Genomic DNA, 19302 nt, shown 5'->3' with positions numbered 1-19302 from the left:
CTCTGAATCCTTACCTTTCCCTTATCTACTGATTGCCTCTCAAATGTGAAGACAATTTTCCCATTCCCTTCTCTTCTCCAGGGTAAACAAACATCTCTATTTTCTCAACATGGTTTTTAGTGTTTCAAGATAACCCCTAAACATTAGCAACCAAAATGGAAAACGCTGTTTACACGATCTTCATAGTAAGTGGGGGAAGGGAGATTACCAATACTCAGCAACATGTCCATTGTGTGTCCACTGAGACACAGCATGCCTGCAAGCTATATTTTCTTATTCTCACAATTTATTGTGGAGAAACCAGAGCCAAAGAGACATGAAACAGCCTGCCTAATTCACAAAGGTCGTAAATGGCAGAGCCACAATTTGTCGTTAGATGAAAATATCGCTTTCCCTCAATCTGGGGAAGATTCTCCACTTTGCTTCCACAGATGGAACATTACATCCTACAATCCACGCCCCCCCCCCTTTTTTCCCCCCAAATCTGGTCTTCCTCGTCTCAAATATGCATAATGAGCTTTTGTAGATTTGACCTGGCAAATTTACATCTTGTTAATTTTGACCTATTGTTTCAACCTTTAAGAATTCTTTATAGCTACAGGTTTTGAGTACATTTATTAATGTGAGGAGTATGCCTCATATATTTAAAGTTGGCAATAAAAAAAAAAAAAGGTGCTAACCAGAGTAGGGGCAAGACCAGAGCCCTATAGCTCATCTCTAAACACCTGTCTTCGGGCTGACATCAACCCATTAATCATTTGGGGTTTGGTAATTTCAATGGACATAAATCCACCCAAGCAGACCTCAGCCAGTGTACATGTGTCTCTTGTGTCTACTAGGACAGGAAGAGAGATACATTCAGTGTCCTCAGGAAACCTAAATGGACCCATGCCTAGCAATCCGTCATTCACCACCAAGGTAGCAAACTTCGAGGGACAAGTAATTAGACGTATGTCATCTGGCTGACTTTTTTTTAGTTGAAACTCTGCAAGTTTGAGGGAATGAGCTCTCCTTTCCCAAGTACTCACAAACTCTTTCTGCTCTCCCAACAAGGCTCTAAAACACAGGGCACCAGAGTGGCTCAGCTGGTTCAGTGTCCGACTTCAGCTCAGATCATGATCTCGTGGTTTGTGGGTTCGAGCCCCACATTGGGCTCTGCGCTGACAGCTCAGAGTCTGGAGCTGCTTCGGATTCTGTGTCTCCCTCTCTCTCTGCCCCTCCCCTGTTTGCACTCTGTATCTGTCTCTCAAAAATGAATACAAACATTTAAAAATTAAAAAAAAAAAAAACACAAAACCAAGGCTCTAAAATAGAGTAACAAGTTCTAGCATCCAAGAGCCATCAACCTAACTGCTCTCTGCAAAATCTGAGCTATTTACCAGATTCCACTCTTCCACCATTAACTGTTGTTTTCAGATTCCTCAAAACCTATGAGCAGTGATTTTACAATTTTACCTGCAAGTATGCCGGTATATCATTTATCTGACCCTAAAAATATGAAATGGATTTAATCCAATTCTTTATGATCTCCTCCATTACCTTGAACTTCCTTTTCATTTTGTTGGTCCTCACCCAATTCTTAGAGACAGCAAACAAACCATTTTTCTTCTTCAGCGAACTCACTGCTTTCAAACATTATCTCCCGAGGTAAGGTAGTTCATTATCTCCCGAGGTAAGGTAGGCTAAAACCATTTTTTCTTTACGACATTCAATTTCAGAAGTGGCATTGAAAATGTAAGGACCTCCTTAGTAATTAGAATGTTTCCTTATTGCTTGTTGGTGCAAACTACATTTTCAAAACGAAACACCCATTATGTTTTATGCAAGAATCAACAAATAAGGTTGAATGATGCATTACAATATAATGCGACAAAAGGAAAAAAAAAACCCTGAAAATTAGACACTAAGAGTGGCTACTGTGAATAAAATAAAATAATCCTGGATAACTCTTACATTTACCGTCAAGATTATTTAACAAGTAATCTAAAGCCGCTAACGATCTTTTTTTTTTCTTTTTTTTTTTTTTTTCAACGTTTATTTATTTTTGGGACAGAGAGAGACAGAGCATGAACGGGGGAGGGGCAGAGAGAGAGGGAGACACAGAACTGGAAATAGGTTCCAGGCTCTGAGCCGTCAGCCCAGAGCCTGACGCGGGGCTCGAACTCACGGACCGCGCCGCTAACGATCTTAACCAAAATGTCTACCAATACCACCATTACTACCATCATCCATCCATTCTTCATTCAACAATCTGGAAAGCTCACAATACGTCACCCAGTGTTCTAGGTGCTGAGGATACAAAGCCCCTCATGGAGTTTTCATTCTAGCAACATCATTCAAACAAACCCTTAATGAGCGCCTACAAATGAAAGGCACCATACTAGATACATCTAAAGAGCGATTTAGAACGAGATACATAATCACTATCAAGTTTACTTTAAAACCACAAGAGATCACCCTCAAGTAACTGCTCTCAGAAGTCGCGCCTAACGTCAGATGATTTCGCGAAAGCTCGGTTTAACTGGCAGTCCAAGTTTAAGGAGCGTTACCAACCGTGCTCGGTGCTGGTAACAGTCCAAGTACTTTCAGACAACCTCAGACTTACGCCTCAATTTTCTTAAGAACAACTGCTTTAATAACAAACCAAACAGTCCAGAAGAGGATCGGTAAAGACGACGTCTCGGCAAGAACGAACCTAATCGCGGAAGTTCCTTTTCCTTATTTCTAGTCCCACCCTGTTACATGGTTCTTCAGACTCCAAAGTCGGAGTACCTCAGACGTAGAGTAGAGTAAGTCTCAGGCCTAACCTCGACAGGGACCAGCACACTGCGAAATAAACTGGGAAGATATAGGTACACTGCGATTGTGCGGATCAGAGGCTGCGAGCGCGTTTAAGAGCACGCGCCCCCCCCCTCCCGCCCCTTCTCCCCATCTGCTAGAAAGTCCCCGAATCCTAGCCGCCCCTCACTTCGAGGGCTGCTGTCTGTTTTAGGGTCCGCGTCGGCCTCCCTGCCCCGCTCCTGTGTCTCATACACTCTCTCGAAGCCCAACCCGCAGCCCCGCCGTCGCCCGCTAACTTCGATTTGCACCAGGGATAGCGGAGCGAGGCGGAATCCCGAAAAAGAAACTCCGCCAATGGCCGGAGATAAATGGCCATACCCTACTCCGACCTCCAGGGAAGTGGAGGTGAGCGGCGGTCCGTCGGTCACTCACCCCTCGCCTCAGGCAAGCCCCTTAGCGACGTCTCTCCTCGCCAACCGCGGCCATCTTGGACGTGGAATGTCGGGGAAGCGACGTCATCTCGCTGCGTCCGCGACGAAAAACCAGCGACCGGGCGCGGCCCCGCCCAGCCACCCCTAACCGTACTGCACGGCCTCCTCTCCAGCCATTGGGCCTGCGGGCCAGAACGGCCTCGGCCCTGCCAGCTTCGGCGCCACAATTGGCTGGGCTGCGCCCACGCCAGGCGCTGATTGGAGAAAGTGCGCCTCGGGCCCCGCCTCCCGCGTCCAAGTTCCGTTAGCACGTTCGGTTGCTCCCGAATTCCCTCTCGCCCCGGGGGGGGCGGGACTGCCGAAATAGAACGCCCCCGGGCTGGCTCCTCCTCCTGCCCGCAGCGACGGCTGACCCGTGGGGAGGGGCCGGGAAGAGACTGGCGACACTTTCGTCTTGGGAGAGCTCTACTTTCTTCTGATTGGCTGACGGGCGCCCCCCGTGCGTCGGAGCCGCGGGCCAATGGGCGGCGGTGGCGGCGGCCCGGGGGCGGGGCCCGGGGGCGGGCGGAGCCGGGTTGGGCCGCGGCGGCGGGGCCGTCTCAGGCCGCCGTCCCGCCCCTCCCGTCCGGCCGCCGCCGCCGCCGCCGCCGCCGCCTGGGGCTTGGTTGAGGCGGACGGTGGGTCCGGGCCCGTGTGTGGCGCCGCCGCCGTTGCGCGAAGGGGCAAGCGGGCAGGTGAGTGCGGGCGGCGGTCCCCCGGCGCGCGCGGCTCGCGGGCAGACTCTCGCCGCCGCCCCCGAGCGCGGTGAGGACGGCCCCCGCCCCCGCCGGCGCCCCTCGGCCCAGGTTCTGCGCGCGCCCCGCCGGTCGGCCGGCGCCCGAGGTGCGGGCGGCGGTGTGCGCCCCTAGGGCCAGGCTGGAAGGCCGGATGCGGGGCCCCGGCGGGTCGGGGGTGGGGGCGCCGTTCGGCCTCTGTCCCCCCTCCCCGGCCCGCAGCCCCTCGGGGGCGTCCGGCCGGCCCGGAGGCGGCGGCAGGTGCAGGGAGCGCCGGTCGCTGGGCGCCCGCCGGGTGGGGCCCGGGCGGCTCCGGCTCGCGCTGGGCGGCTGGGCTGTGCGTGCGGCCGGCCCGCGCTCCCTTCCTTCCTTCCTTCCTTCCCTCCCCGCCGCCGCCCGGGTGAAGGCTGTGTGGCTTCTGTGTTCCGCTCCCCAAACGTCAGGTGCGCCCGGGGACCAGCCCCTGCTTCTCTCTCTCACTTTCCAGCTATAAAAACAGGCGTTGAAAATAGGTCATCTGTCTTCCCACGCGCCCTGGCCGTGGTCCACACGCTCGGCGCCCTACTAGGGAGAAGAATTCGGTGCTTTGGAGTTTGTCATTCCGGCCCTTAAACTCTTCCTCCTCTCGGCTCCGGCCGGGCGCCGCGACTCCGCCTTCGCCCCGCTTGTCGTCGGGGCACGGGAGCCGCCGGGTAGCGGGCGCCACTCGCCGCGCGGCCTCGCCCCCGCCGCGTAGCCGCACGTGTAGGATCGCTTGCAGGGTGTTGCTTGGCGATTCCAGATGAGGGACGTGTCATTTCCAAAGCGAAAGTACTTCTAAAGTCTGTTGACAGGTGACTTTTGCTTCCAAGACCTTCCGAGTTCACTGTTTAGCGATGAACCTGCTCCTAGCGTGATGGTGGGTGTTGGTTCCACAGCTGTATGCGTTTGTCCCAACTCGTAGAACCGGACACTGAAAAGTGAATTTTATCATGTATAAACGATACCTCTCCCTTCCCCGTGTTTCTTCTCAGTTGACCCCGCTGGTATTTCAAAATGGAAATAGCCAGTAATAATCTTGGAGAGGTTTTTCTTACCATTTTAAGTGAATGCATTTAACTCAAGAATATAGCAAAATAAAAGCAGCTTTCCACTGTTAAAGTTTGGCAAGACTGGCTTGAACCATGATAAATTGTGCCTATGCAGGCTACTGTGTGTGCAATCCCGCCTTTTACCAAATTAGTCCCAGGGGCTGCTGTGATTGATATTCTGGTCAGGTTCCAACAATTTAAGGAGGAGTGTTTTTCTCTGGCCCCAGAAAGGAGTTTGCAAAGCCAAGTTCTCAAATACAGAACAACCTCTTTATTGGAATTCCAAACCTCAGTTTTTAGCCTTCTGCTGCCCCTTCCTGCCTGCCCTCCTTTCAGCCTATTCAAAATTGTAAGCTAACGTCTGAAATGCTACTCCATCCTGAGAGAGTAAAATGGTTGCTGCTTTCCTTCTCTTCCTCAGTTTGCTGACCTCTCTTGGTGCTTTTGTTCCTGGCAGTGGCATTGATGTTGGACTTGAAGATTGAAACATTTTCCGCAGTGGAAATGAAAGTTTCTGTTCAGTTCTGTCAGTAAGAGTGCAGTAAGATTGTCAGTAAGAAAGTAACACTTAACTGATCTTCTCTTCCCTATGGCAAGCATTTAGGCCACATTTTAAATGGTTAAATCTTTGCTTGAAGAGCCGCTGGAAAATGAGGAAAATGTAAAGGTTGTGCTGAAACATTTTTCCCTTCTTAAGTTCAATCACTGGAAAACTGTTTTGTTAGGAGCGCTCACAACAGCCTCCTTAAAACTTGATGCTTTCGCGTCTAGAAGAGCCTGAGGGGTGACAGCTGGAGGAAAGTGCCAACCTGAGTACAACCAAGGCCTGCTGGTAGTGGAAGGATTTAGTAGGCAGTTATAGAATTCAATAAAACCAGGTACACAGTTTGTGGCCTGTGGAATGTGAGCAGGCCTGGGAGCAGAAATCTTACCTGCTAGCTGAGACTTACTCTGGATTCTTTTTTTTTTTTTTTTTTTAACTGGCTGTCGGTTCACTTTGAGGCTTTCCAGTTCCTTAAATGTTTGAATTACATAGTCTCCTTTTTTTCCTTATCTCAAGTCTGAAGTAACTTTTAGAAACACAGCTAATAATAGTAGATCTTTTTTTTGTGTGTAGTTTGATGACTATCTTTCACTGGCAGGTTTTTGTTTTTGTTTTTTTTTTCCCTTTAGAGACTGGTTTGCTGGCTAGTGCCTGGTGCTTCTGTCGGGGGTGGGGAGGAAGAACTTCCAGTGTGTCTCCTCTCTTTGTACCTAAGTCCTGGGAAGGGAGCCATGATCTTGTTCCCCCATTAGAGGAACCGGAGTCACTTACTACTGTGGCACTCAACATTTTTTAACAGAGCGGTGAATATGTCTTTATTCTTAGGTCACTTTGCAAGTCGCCTGTGGCCAGTTGTTTTCTCAAATTGCTCACGTTATATTTGGGCCCATCTTATCGTTGACGAACATTTTGATTTGCTGTGCATCCTTTTTCTCTTGCTGCGGTCGTAGACATGTTTATCTCGGATATCAGTTCGTTCTGAGTCCTATTTAACATAATGATAGTATTATGTAAAGAAAGCTTAGTTAGCGGAATTGGCCAGATTAGAAGTGCTACTTTTGTTGTTAAACTCATCCAATAACTCAAGCCAGAGATGAGCTGTGTAGACTCTTATTTCCTCTAGGTTTTAGAAAGGAACAGGTGTAAATCAAGAGGTACGAGCCCAAGTATTGACAGTTTGCAACTGAAATAAATTTGAGTGGAAGAAAAATGATTCTAAATGATTATGAAAGTCAAATACCAAAGTTAAGACTTTGAAGTTCTTTCTTATTCTAGTACTTTCTAAGTAGAAGTTAATTAGTAATCAAGACAAGCCCAAACACTTTTCGCTGACCACGGAAGACGAGCCTGACCCTGAAGTTAAGATTTTGAGAAGAGTCTGAGTGATGCTGATTACCAAGCCGAGTGAGATCATAACCTGCTACTTGCGTTAGCTTCAGTGGTGGGGATGTGTGGAGGGCAGGCGGGGAAAAGAGAACAGGAAGAAATGCTTTCACTCTTTTCTGGAAGGACTAAAGCATTGTCCAGAGAATGTAATCAGGGTGTCTACATAGAACTCTTAATAAATGTGCTGTGTTTTAGGCTCATCACCTATCTACAATCCTGAGTTTCACTCTTCACATTTTTAGGACACAGTTCATTAGGATTTAGCAAGGTGCAAAACAGTCACATGACTGAGTGATTTAAAGCTTTCAGTCTCAGTAAACAGGCCTGACTCTTCACTATCAATAATTTTCCAGCGAGCACAGTTAAAAGAAAGGAAGGGTTCGTGTTGAAAAATACTCATTAAAGTTGCTTTTGCCATATTGGCTAATGATTAACGAAGTTTTCCGTGTGTTGATTGTAATGGCTTAGCACTGCTACATGTTTCTAAGTGGTTTCTGCAGTTTCTTGACATGAGTGTGGCATTGCAGAGATCAATGTGGGATATGCGGGACTGGGCAGAGGCTTATTTGGAAGTTTCCCATTGAAGCTGAGGCAACTCCCATCTGTTTGGACAAGGCTAGCAAAACGGCTCTCTACCTGAAAAAGGCCGAAGAGGTAAAACATTTACGTGGTACGTTTTGCTACTGTAAGGGAATACTGTTATTTTGAACTTTGGAGGCGATGACCAGCCTTCCAAGCCTTCGCAAGTGGGTTGGTTTTGAGCTGAATCCGTGAAACACTATTGAGTGTCAGTAAAGTTTGCCACCAGGGTGTGCTGGTGAGGCTTTGCTACCAACTGAGTCTTCATCTTGCGTGGAGTTTCTTAACCTCTCTCAATTTCAACTTTCTCATCTGTAAAGTGGGTATGATTCTATCTCTTTCTATTGTGTGAAATGCCTCCCTCAGTTTCTGATAAAGTAAGTGCCCAAATGATGCAGTCATGATGAAGACAGTCACGTTGGGGACCTGCCGTAGGACATTGTGTGTGGCAGGGGTGATGGTGACAGTGGCCTGGAAACAAACAATGACAGCATGAAAATTGCATTTCGGTTCAGACACTCACTTGATACAGCACGTCTTGTCTTGCTGAAAATCCGTTTGTGTAACAAAGGTTTCAGTTGATTGTCATTTTGTCCTCAAGGCTGTGGGACTGTGTGTCACTCATCTGTGCCTTTCAGATTAGATACTCGAGAAATGTGCACTGAACAAATGAATGCACTCCTTTGTTTACTTGACTCGTAGAAAAGCCCGGGCAGTCTCAGGCGTAATCCTAAGATCCCCTTGATTCGAGTTCCAGGAAGACGTTCCCCACTGAACTGTGCCCCTCTCAGAGCTCATCAGAAGGGTTTTGTTGCCTGGAGAAAAAACTTCATTGAACATACCTAAGTGAGTTTTGTCCACTTTTGAGAAGGAGTATGTTAAACCGGGAGAAGAGAAGACTTTGTGGGGGAACAGAGTGCTGTCTTCAAAAATTTGAAGGGTAGTCGTTTCTCTTTGAAAGGCAGAAGTGGGGGACAGGTCAGAGGAGATGATGACCTTTCCAACAACGTACTGCTGGAGTGGCTCACAACCTGGAAATGCACACGCGGCAGCAGGCAGTTAGCAGCTCCAGCCCTGGGAGGCACAGGAGTGCCCGCAGAACCTCCGCTCTGTCCCTCGCTCTGTCCCTCACTCTGTCCCTGCCCTTAGCAGCAGCAAGCCTCAAGTGGTGCGTTTCTTAGTCACAACACTCTCCACCCTGCCTCTCCAGCGTTTTCAGACCTGAATTCATGGCGGTGGATAGCAGTGCACTTTGACGGCTATCATTGCTTCATGACCCTGGGCGGGGTTCTTTTAAACATGTGCGGGGCTGAGGATTAACACAGATAACCCCGAAAGTCTCTTCCAAGCCCCATATTCCACAGTTCTAGAATCTCAAATCTTAGGGGAGGAATGTGGGTGGTTCGAAGGTAATTTCTTGACGGATTACAGCTGTTTCTTCACTTAACGTTTTTCTTTTTTATTTTAGAAAGACATAATAGGAAATGATTATTCATGATACCAAATGATTCTTTGCTTTCTGAGAGGTTTTTTTTTCAGCTTCCTTTAAATAGGAGCCTCATTTTGAGTGTATTTACAGTTTAATTCAACAGCAGTTTAAAACTGAAACTATTATATATTGAAAAGTCAATCAGAAATGGTTTAAGCATTTTTAAAATTACTGTGTAAATTAGTGGGAAATTAGCAAAAAACACTGTAGAAAGCAAGAAACATCTGTATTTTGTTGAATCTCAAATTTGTGTGTATCTACCTGCCCCCACCTACTTATAGATTGTAAATTGTTCTGTACAGAGGTTGAAATTGTACTCACATGCAGTTTACAGGGCTGCGTTCATCCTGGTACTTAAGTAGCTACTGGCTTGAAACTTGGCTTGAAGGAGGCTTCACCTTCTTGCCTGCCTGCTTGCCTTGACCTCTTGGTACTTCGGAGTTGTGGCACATCGGTACCTCCTTTGATAGGGACTGGAATGATGGGTGCCAGGTATCTCCTTAAACCAGTAGGGTTCGTATGGCTTGAACCTGCTAATAGGCCCTGCCACTGTAGGGAGAGAGCACATGTTTCCCATACGTGTTAGTTTCAGTTAACCCGGTGGCATGTGGTGCAGGGACCGCGTGTTCATTATCAGTTTCCGGAGGAGAGAAAACATTGCACAGTTCAATACTTTCCAATTTGAGAGTGCTTTCATTTTCCTAAGCCATCGTCCTCTAATTTGTGTATTTAATTCAGAATGTAGTAATCTGATCCTAATGGCCTGCCAGATATTTTCGTGAGCTTCTTTTCTTCCTGCACAGAGATCAGACAGGCTCTCTCACTCCCTTCAAGTACATTTACAGCTGGGTGCCTGAGGTAGGAGGAAGCCTTGGACAATTCTCTGCTGCTGTCAGTCCAGCTGTAAACTTGGGTAGGTTCAGGAGATGCTGGGTTAGAGCTCAAACTTTCTGGATAGATTGCCAAAAAATGTAATCAGAAATGTTTATTCTATTTGTATTTAGCTGAAAGCAACTCAGGAAAGATACAAATTTATCTATACTTCCCACTTAGAATTAGGAAAAAAAACCCTCAAAAACCACCCAGCTGAATCCTGTCTCTGTTCCGTGTACTCAAGCTAGACTTTGTAATAGTGGGTATAAAGTGCCTAGCACCCCTCTTCACTGCCCCCCTCCTATCAGCCAAGTTGTCTAAATGTGCTTTGTCTAATTTCTCCTGACTATTTTTTAAAAATTTTTTTGAGAGAGAAAGAGACAGTGAGCAGGGGAGGGACACACACACACACACAGAGAGAGAGAGAGAGAGAGAGAGAGAGAGAGAGAGAGAAGGAGACACAGAATCTGAAGCAGGCTCCAGGCTCCAAGCTGTCAGCACAGAGCCCGACGTGGGGCTCGAACCCACGGGTTCTGAGATCATGACCGGAGCTGAAGTCGGATGCTCAACCGACTGAGCCACCCAGGTGCCCCAACCTGACTTTTTATTCCACCGCACAGATTATATATAGAAAAATCGCTTGCTTGGTCAGGAGTGGTTGTTGAGTACAGATACCAGATGCATATTAGTTAGCAATTAAAATAATTGAATATACCATTTATTTTATACTTTACTAAGGTCAGTTTTATCTACTAAGTGGAGAGATTGTTGGTGGTTTTACTAAATAGTTTATGGCGTCTTAAAGAGCCACATTTTGGGGATTCTATCGATGGTTAAAATATCTCCACGGTGAAGAAGCCTAGATAGGAGTGAAACTCCTGGCTTGCTGTTGTTCCTTCTTACAGATGCCCCTTCCTTTGAACGACTGTACATATAATTGTCTGTAGAATGGCTTTGTCTATCAATCCTGTATCGCTTTCCCACTTAGTTTCTTTTGTCTTAAGTATTATTTGAATTCTTTTTGGACTGTTTACTTTGGTTTGTCTCCAGGTAATTCCATAAGAATTTATAAATGATACCAGTTTTCAGTCTAAACTTTGGGGGAAAAAAACCCTTTCAATTGGTGTTGTACCTTCAGGGTAATAATTGGAATTTGTCTTGAGTATCTGTATGTGTGTAAATGTGTGTACACATACTTAATTTAGACCTCTTTATATCTTTCTAATATAAATTTTTGAAATAAATATTGGAGATAAATATTTGGTCTCCGTAGGAACTTGATGAATTTCTGGTAGGTGGTTTTTATCCGCTAGGGGCACAAAGGATGTTCAGGCTACCTGTTTGTTCATTTGTTGAAACTTGGACTCTAGCCCCAGATCAGCTGAACCACAATGAAAATTACTCATTGTGTGTAACACATTCTTGAATCATAAATGGAAAGGGTAAGTACTTATTTCCAATCCATGAGGTGGAGGAAATCAACATTGTTAGCTAAAAAAGGCAGAAGGGGTTGAATTTAGGAAACCACTCAGACTGGATTCTAGCATCTTCTCAAATTGCATCTTGAAGCGTAGTCCTCCTTTAATTGTACTCCGCTCCTTGGCCCTCTCTAGCTCCTTCTCCTAGGTCTTTGAGGACTTGTGCATGCTGGGTCTTGTTTCTGCACCGCATCGTCCTTGAGGCCCGCACATCTGGCCTGCCTTCATTTTGTGTTCTCCCGCAGCTGGCGTAGTCCTGGGCACGCAGACACAGGACAGGTGGTTCATTGGCTGCATCTATGTCAAGAGCCTGCCTCAGTGTTGGGAGTAATACACATTTCGGGGTTGGAAGCTGTGGGTCCACGGTTTGATGGCTGTGGGCTCTTGGCCAAGTCACAGCCACGTTTAAGCTCCCTGACATGGCACGGCTGTCGTCAGCGTGCTCTCTGCCGGCTGTGGCAGGGATGTGTCTGACCAGGGCAGAGCCCCATGCGGACACTTGCGCCCCTGGTCACAATAGCTCACAGAGCTTCAAGCTGTGCTTGGGCCATAACCCCCGTTTTTTTTTTCTTTTTTCTTTTTCTATTGGAAGTGGACTCGTTGCTGCTTTGTTGCTTTCTGAGAGACCAAAAACGTTTAAAAACTTTTGCATTTGTGTTTATCAGGGAGTTTCTGTTGTGAAAAATACACTAAAGCTTTTCTAATGATAAACCATGGACTCCTGAAAGAAACTTTTAACTTCAAGTGTGAATTCCATATATTTTATGCATATATAAAAATTTATATATTTACTTTTAAGAGTCTTCTTAGTTCTTTTTCTTTTTTTTTTTTTAGTTATTTTGAAAGGGGGAGAGAGAGCGCGTGCGTGCGCACCATGTGCACACGAGCAGGGGAGGGGCAGAGAGAGAAGGAGAGACAGAATCCCAAGCAGGCTTCACGCCCGATGCTGGACTTGAACTCATGAACCATGAGATCGTGACCTGAGCTGAGATCAAGAGTCGGACGCCCAACCGACTGAGCCACCCGGGCGCCCCTCTTCTTAGTTCTTTAGTAGCAGTAGATAAATATTTAGTCAATGTTGCATTTTGACTGATGTTTTATTCAGTGGTGGGGGAACATATGGAAATGGTGCTTTGACACAAAATCGTACTGCTGTGATGGGAAGTAAATCTTACCCACGGGCAATACTAACACATCCAAAATGATATCCAAAGATTTTCTTGCATTGAACAAATACTTGACCCTCATCTGTGTCCATGACACGATACTACACCTACAGGTAATTTAGAGACGGAAGGTTTGTTGTATTTCTGCCATGAGACGGTGCATAAAACGGGTGCAAAGGTAACGTAAGCTGCAGTGGGTGAGGCCACGGAGGCTCCAGAGCTGGGCCCTGGCAGTGCAGGGAGGGCGACCACAGGTGAGGTAGGGTCTTAGCCAAGACTCAGACACACGGCCACCATGGGGTAAAGGCCCGTAGGCCTCGGTGATGGAGGACAGAGTGTGGATCAGGGAATGACCGCCAGGCCAGGGGCTGAGGGAGGGCAGTGTGCAGGGAGCTGGCAAACGGGGAGAGAGCCTGATGGTCTTTGGGGTGAAAAGAAGTAGTAAATGTGGGACTTGTGCCATCCAGGTATACCGTGAGTTAGGGGCTTCCTACAGAGATTAGAACTGGCGCTAAGCCATATCTGACCTAGAAGTAAACAAATGTCACAGACACCGATGGCCGTACGAGTTCAGACGATTGGCTGCTGGGCCGTAGAACCGGGTGCTGAGAACCCCACCCTTCACGGTCTTGAGTTCCTGGGACGCTTGGGTGGTTCTGTCCGTTAAGCCTCTGACTTGAACTCGACTCTTGATTTTCACTCTTGGTCTCATGGTTCACGAGTTTGAGCCCTGCATCAGGCTTCACGCTGACAACGCGGAGCCTGCTTGAGATTGTCTGTCTCCTCCGCTCTCTCTGCCTCTCTCCTCCATCCCCCCCCCCCCCAATAAATAAATAAACTTAAAAAAAAAAAAAAAAATCTTGAGCTCCTCATGCAAACTGCAGGCTCGGCAACAAGGCCATAACCACCTCTGATTAAGGGCACAGGGGCCCCAGAGCAGTGGGGGCTCCCAGGCAGAGCAAGTCCAGGTCAGCCGGGGAGCTTTCCAAGAGGGGGTCAGTGCAAACCTATTTTCCAGGAGGACAGATTAAACCCTGGCCTGGATCTAGGACCCTGTACCCTAAGTAGGTATGGTCCCTGGAGACAAGGACAGACAACCCTCCCACCTTAATTAGGTGAAGTGAATGGATGCCTGTATGTAAGATTCTTACTGCCTCTCCTGAGCGAGCAGCTTTCTCTCCATGAGGGTCTCTATCTCTGTGGGAGGGAAACACTCCAAAAAGAGTCACAAAAGACTGAATCTCAAGGTAATCCAGGACTTTAGCATCTGTTCATCACCTTGAACTTGACTCATTCTTGCTGACATTCATGGCTTCAAGTCTGTGAAATTAATGGAGGAGCCTAGACTTTCCTCAAGGACCTTAGGGGTATTTGGGCTGAGTCTTGAAGTTTGTGAAACATTTTGCCAGGAGGTGAGAAAAGGGTAGTGGAGGACAGCTTCTTTCTAGAAAACGGGGAGAATGAGTATATCCCTGGAGTGTGCCGTGTGAAGAGGGGAGGGGTACAGTGAAGGCAGCCGGATGAGATGAGATGAGATGAGATGAGATGAGGTGTGATGGACCTCGAGGGCTGTGCTGGGGAGGTGGGACCACCCTGTGAGCTGTGTAAAGACCTTGTGTCGAGCAAAAGAAGTCTACGTATTTGTTATGGGAAGTTCGGGAACAGACAAAACAAGATATGATGCTAGAGTCGAAATGCTGGTCCCTTGCTGGGGACAGCTAGGACTGGGAACGCACGAGGGAGGCTCCGTGAGTGCTGGCTGTGTCGATACCTCCCGGCAGTGGCCGAGCACTTATCAGGCACTTTATGCCTCCATCTGTAAAGGCTAGCTGTCCACGTGTGCTGGGGAAGGAGATTGGAGGCAGGGAGATGAAGCCGTAAGGATGGGAGGAACTGGAGGTGAAGGTCTTAACTGGTTTGGGCTTCAGTGACTGTTTCTATAAACACAGCTCCGCCCCCCACCCTGGCCTCTGCAGAGTATGTTCCAGGTACCTGTTCTCCCTGGTGCTAATTGACTGATGTGTTTGGAAATTTGACCTGCGTTGTATTCCTACACCTATGACTCATTTCTAAAAGCCGGCAGTTTTTTGGCGTAAGGGAAAGAAATCATGAGAACAATTGAGTTTTAAGTATTCCACCGTAGAGTATTATTGCCAAAGGAATCTATTGTGTTTTCAAATCACTGTGACCAGATATTTAGTGGTCTCTCACCTGCAGGAGAAATTAGACGTCATCTTAACGTTCTGAGGAGACAGAAACTTGGGTGGGAGCTTCAGCAATACTGATTTTGACCTAAGAACTGCCCAAGGAGAGAATTCTTTTTCCTGGGAGCTCATGAGCACCGTATGCAGACAGCCTGCTCTGGGCTGGGTTCTGGGCTGGGTGTCGGGGACGCAAATGGAAATAGGACATGGTGCCTCGAGGAGCCCGTTGTCCAGAAGGAAAGCTGGCGTGTGAGCAAGACTTCCAGTGCAGTGAGAGCCAGTAGTGGGAGAAGTGGTACAGAGGAGGGGCTGTTACAGCTCAGAGGATCACGAAGGCTTTAGAGGTGATGCCTGGGCAGGGCTTTTAGAGGAAGTGCGTTACTGCACAGGCGACTCAAGTATTGCCGGCAAGGGGTGAGGTGGGCGAGATAGCGGGACAGGGCATAGAGGTATGTGATGACACCCATATGAGGGACTGGGTGTCCTTGTTGTTGCTGGAGCCTGAAGTGCTGCGGCAGGGATGGCCTCGGGCCCAGACATGTAAAAGACGAGTGTCAAAATGTGAGCGAGAGGTGAATTCAGGAGGTGGGCGGGAGCAGGTGGCAGTAGGCCACATGCAGGGGTGTGGGCGCTTGGCAGGGTGTTGCTGGGCGTCGGGTCTGGAAAGACCTTTTAGCCCTCCTGCCCCCTGCAGTGCCCTGTGCTTTTGCTCTGCGTTTCAACAGCAGCAGGGCAGTGGCCCAGCTCGAGAGCCAGGCAGATCTGAGTTCTATTCCGGCTGCACGTCTTACCCGATGTGTGACCTTGGACAAAGCTGAAAGACTTCACCTTTCTGAGAATGTCATCTAAACGATGCGGATGAGGGGTGCTGGGTGGCTCGGTTGGTAAAGCGTCCGACTTCGGCTCAGGTCATGATCTCACGGTTTGTGGGTTCGAGCCCCGCATCGGGCTCTGTGCTGACAGCTCGGAGCCTGGAGCCTGCTTCGGATTCTGTGTGTCTCTCTCTGTTCCTCCCATGCTCACGCCATCTCCCTCTCTCCCTCTCAAAAATGAATGAACGTTAAAAAAAAAAATGTTTTTAAAGATGAGGATGATAGAGGGGTCTAGGGAGGTCAAATGAGGAGGTCTGTCTTAGCCCAGCACCTGCAGAGTGTAGGTACTGCACATAAGGGTCAGTGCTGCTCTTTTAATTAATGATCAGCGTATCAGACAGGTATCTCCATGCTGGGAGTGATGGTAGTTGGGGGTCTCTGCAGGAGGGTCTGCGGGAGGGAAGGGGCTGCGGGCAGAATGAAGAGGCCTGCTTGGTGGTGGGTCCACACACGGTGAGGGCCGGTGCACGAGAGCATGGCTGTCTCCAGCTCATGTTCCCCAGGTCTGCTAGGAGAAGGGGAGGGCCTGGGGTGCCTCATCAAAGTGCTGTTCTTTTAATTTTTTTTAAATGTTTATTTGTTTTTGAGAGAGAGAGAAAACGAACAAGCAGGGGAGGGGTAGAGAGAGAGGGGGACAGAGGATCTGGAGCAGGCTCTGCGTTGACTGCAGAGAGCCTGATGCAGGGCTCGAACCCACGATCTGTGAGACCATGACCTGAGCAGAACTCAGATGCTTAACTGACTGAGCCACCCTGGCACCCCCAAAGTGAAGTTCTTAAGTTGTTTGGAGCCTGACACACGAGAGGCTTGCCAGCAGGACTGAAGGGAGAGGCCGAACAAGCCCACCACTCACAGGGGCTGGTTCCTACGGCTCTTCCCACGGAGCTGTATTTAGAAGTGTCATTAAAGTCCTTTGGGGGCAGGGGGATGGGTAAAATAGAGGAAGGGGATTAAAAGGGACAGACTTCTGGTTATAGAACAAGTAAGTTACAGAGATGTAACTATAGCACCGGGAATAGAGTTGTTAATACTGTAACAACTTTGCACCGTGGCAGGTGGCAGCTAGAATTAGGGCGATCACTTTGCCATGTATTCGAATGTTGAATCGCTCAATTGCACACCTGAAATTAATATAATATTGTATGTCAGCTGCACTTCAATTTAAAAAAAAAAAAAAGGAAGAAAAGAATACAAAAAATCACCACCCTAAAAGAAATCTCTAGACTCCTGGGTAGTTTTAGTTATCTGTGGTCAGGTTCAGTGGTTCCTGCCAGACATGCCCTCAGTGGACAGAGAGCCCGAGATGCAGAGAAGAATGGGAGGTGCTCCAATCAGGCTGTGCCTTCGGCTTGGCCGTGAGCAAGTGACATGTGCACGTGGGGAGCATGTCTCTCCTTTCAGAAGCTAGTCCTTAAGTTCAGGAAAAGGGGCTTAAGCTCTTCCTCCTTCCGTCCTCCCCCCCCCCCCCCAGTTTTTTGTTTGTTTTGTTTTTCTGCTTTTGATCTCAAAGCAACTAATTCCTTGCTGCAAAAGTTTTAGGTATTTTTACCTGTTCCCTCTGATTCCAGAATGGCATACACTGTGTAGGGCACACTGTTTAAGAAGACTTATTAGATACATAAAGTTACACATTATACCCACGTGTTAGATACATAAGAGAAGAAACCTATCCTAGTCAAGGTGTGCGATTTTCTATTATTTCAGCACATGGGCCATATTTGCCTGGCTTCCGTTCAGATGAGGTCAGGGATCATCTCTGCGGTGGGAGAGTGTGACGTTGCAACCTTTTATCCCATCCCTCATCTCCACACTACAAGAGTCCTTTCCTTTTGTAAAAATAAATGGGGCAGAGCATGCCTTCTGGTTCCCCTTTGGGTTAAATGTAACTTGGGAGGGCTCCGTGGAGCAGCGTTGCAGTGTTGGTCATTGATCAGTGCTCGGATGGCTGCAGTAGCTTCTTGGCTGAGCACTCTCCATCTTGCTGGGCTGTTGTCCTGAAGTGCTGCTCTCTGGAGGAGGAACGCCTGGGCCAGACTCCTCAGGGCGCTTGTAGCCTCCTTCAGGTGGCCGACTCACGGTGGGGGCAGGGGGCGGGTGCTAAGATCACAGGGAGCTACCTCTCCAGCCAGGCATGTTCCCCCCCCCCCCCGGGGCCCCCTTGAACTTCCCTCATTCCTGCCCTTGCCTGGGATTGCCCCACCCATCCCAATCCCTTACTTTCTTCAAGGCACATCTTGAGGCTCCTTGTTATAAAGCGTTTTCAGGGGCGCCTGGGTGGCTTAGTCAGTTAAGCGTCCGACTTCATGATCTCACAGCTTGTGGGTTTGAGCCCCACACCGGGCTCTGTGCTGACAGCTCAGAGCCTGGAGTCTGCTTCAGATTCTGTGTCTCCCTCTCTCTCTGCTCCTCCCCCACACATGCTCTGTCTCTCTCTCTTCTCTGTCTCTCTCTCAAAAATACACATTAAAAAAATTTTTAAAGCGTTTTCAGACGAGCATCCTCTCACAGTCTGTGCCCAGCATGCTGTTGGTGCTTTTGTGTCCCACTGTGTCACCTGCTGTGGACTGTTGTCACGTCTCCTACCTGTGAGAGGCTACCAGGCTCGTGGGGGGAGGCGCGGGGAGACCTTGTTCCAGTGGGGGGCTGCTGTCGCTTTCCTGGGATGAAACCCCGGGCTTGACTTCTCCAGTGAGACAGAATGGCAGCGTTAGAGTACCTCTCCGAAGCGTCTTTGAGCTCTCAAACATCTTCAGCCTTTGTCCGTAATCTACCGCTCATGATACAGTTGCTGCCAACGGGCGATGATTCTTCTAAAGCAAAGTGGGAGAGAATGTAGGTTTTTGCGCCCGTATGGTGGTTCGTGTTACACGTGTGGATACAAAATCTTTCTCTGTGTAGTGTCAGAGGGTAAGCATTGGAGTGTGCACGGTAAAATCTGTGTCACTTGAAAAAGTTCCGGAGTAACATTTGCTTCTACTATGGTTTTTGTAGGTGAAAAGGAAGGAACTTTTCTTCCAGAAAGTAAAGCGATTTTTTGGTTGTTTGTTTGTTTGAGAGCCTCCAAATACTAATACTTGTCACACATCTCTTTTTCTGGAAGGAAACTTGAGGATATGACGCACATGACGTAAAATGTTAGCATGTCGAGGCTAAGCCGCTGCTGTGCCGTGTTTCGTTACTTGGTTTGATTCTTTGGAAACGTAATGCTGTTTGTCTTTTTTTCTCTCTTCTCTGCAGTCAGAAAATGGGTAAGAAGAGTCGAGTGAAGACGCAGAAATCGGGCACTGGTGCCACAGCGAGTGTGTCGCCGAAGGAAACCTTGAACCTGACCAGTGAGCTGTTACAAAGTAAGTTCCCCCCTGGCCTCCCCGCCCTCACGCGGGCTGCGAGGCTTCTCCGCTCTGCATGCTCAGGCCACACGGGTCAGTCTCTGGGCTGGCGAGGCGGGAAGTGGGACAGGCTGGGGTTCAAATCCTGGCTTATTAGCCACGTGAGCTGGGCACCTTTTGGAACTGCTCTGACCCCCACTCTCCCCTGCTGTAATAAACCCGGGATATTGACAGCGGGTAGGGAGGAATGAGGCCCTGGTGAAACCATGTACCTGAAGCTTCTCTAGCGCAGCCGCCCACAACAGGGGCTCCCCTGGGTCCCGGTGG

General features: G+C 48.5%; 2 protein-coding genes across 6 annotated transcripts in view; one reads left to right on the top strand and one right to left on the bottom strand.

Moving 5' to 3' along the window:
* Window positions 1-3589, bottom strand: part of CCNK (cyclin K) — a 30371-nt gene extending 26782 nt beyond the window's left edge. The window contains exon 1 of one of the 3 annotated variants that reach the window (XM_045452042.1): window positions 3160-3589. The gene's annotated coding sequence lies outside the window, so the exon portion shown is untranslated. Of the gene's footprint in view, window positions 1-2695; window positions 2834-3159 lie in introns of those variants that run through there. The other 2 variants (XM_045452041.1, XM_045452043.1) reach the window with 2 other exon arrangements.
* A 177-nt stretch (window positions 3590-3766) lies between these two features.
* SETD3 (SET domain containing 3, actin histidine methyltransferase) overlaps window positions 3767-19302 on the top strand; it is an 80306-nt gene continuing 64770 nt past the window's right edge. For 2 of the 3 annotated variants that reach the window (XR_006705308.1, XR_006705307.1), the window contains exons 1-2: window positions 3797-3946; window positions 18884-18993. Coding sequence is in view for 1 of the 3 variants with exons in the window: in XM_045452039.1 (XP_045307995.1) it covers window positions 18891-18993 (103 nt within the window). In the remaining 2 variants the exon portion in view is untranslated. Of the gene's footprint in view, window positions 3947-18883; window positions 18994-19302 lie in introns of all 3 variants that reach the window. The other variant, XM_045452039.1, reaches the window with a different exon arrangement.

The sequence above is a fragment of the Leopardus geoffroyi genome, chromosome B3 (assembly GCF_018350155.1).
Source record: "Leopardus geoffroyi isolate Oge1 chromosome B3, O.geoffroyi_Oge1_pat1.0, whole genome shotgun sequence".
Taxonomy (NCBI): domain Eukaryota; kingdom Metazoa; phylum Chordata; class Mammalia; order Carnivora; family Felidae; genus Leopardus; species Leopardus geoffroyi.
Note: the sequence above shows the minus strand (reverse complement) of the source record. Positions and strands in the feature narration are given on the sequence as shown.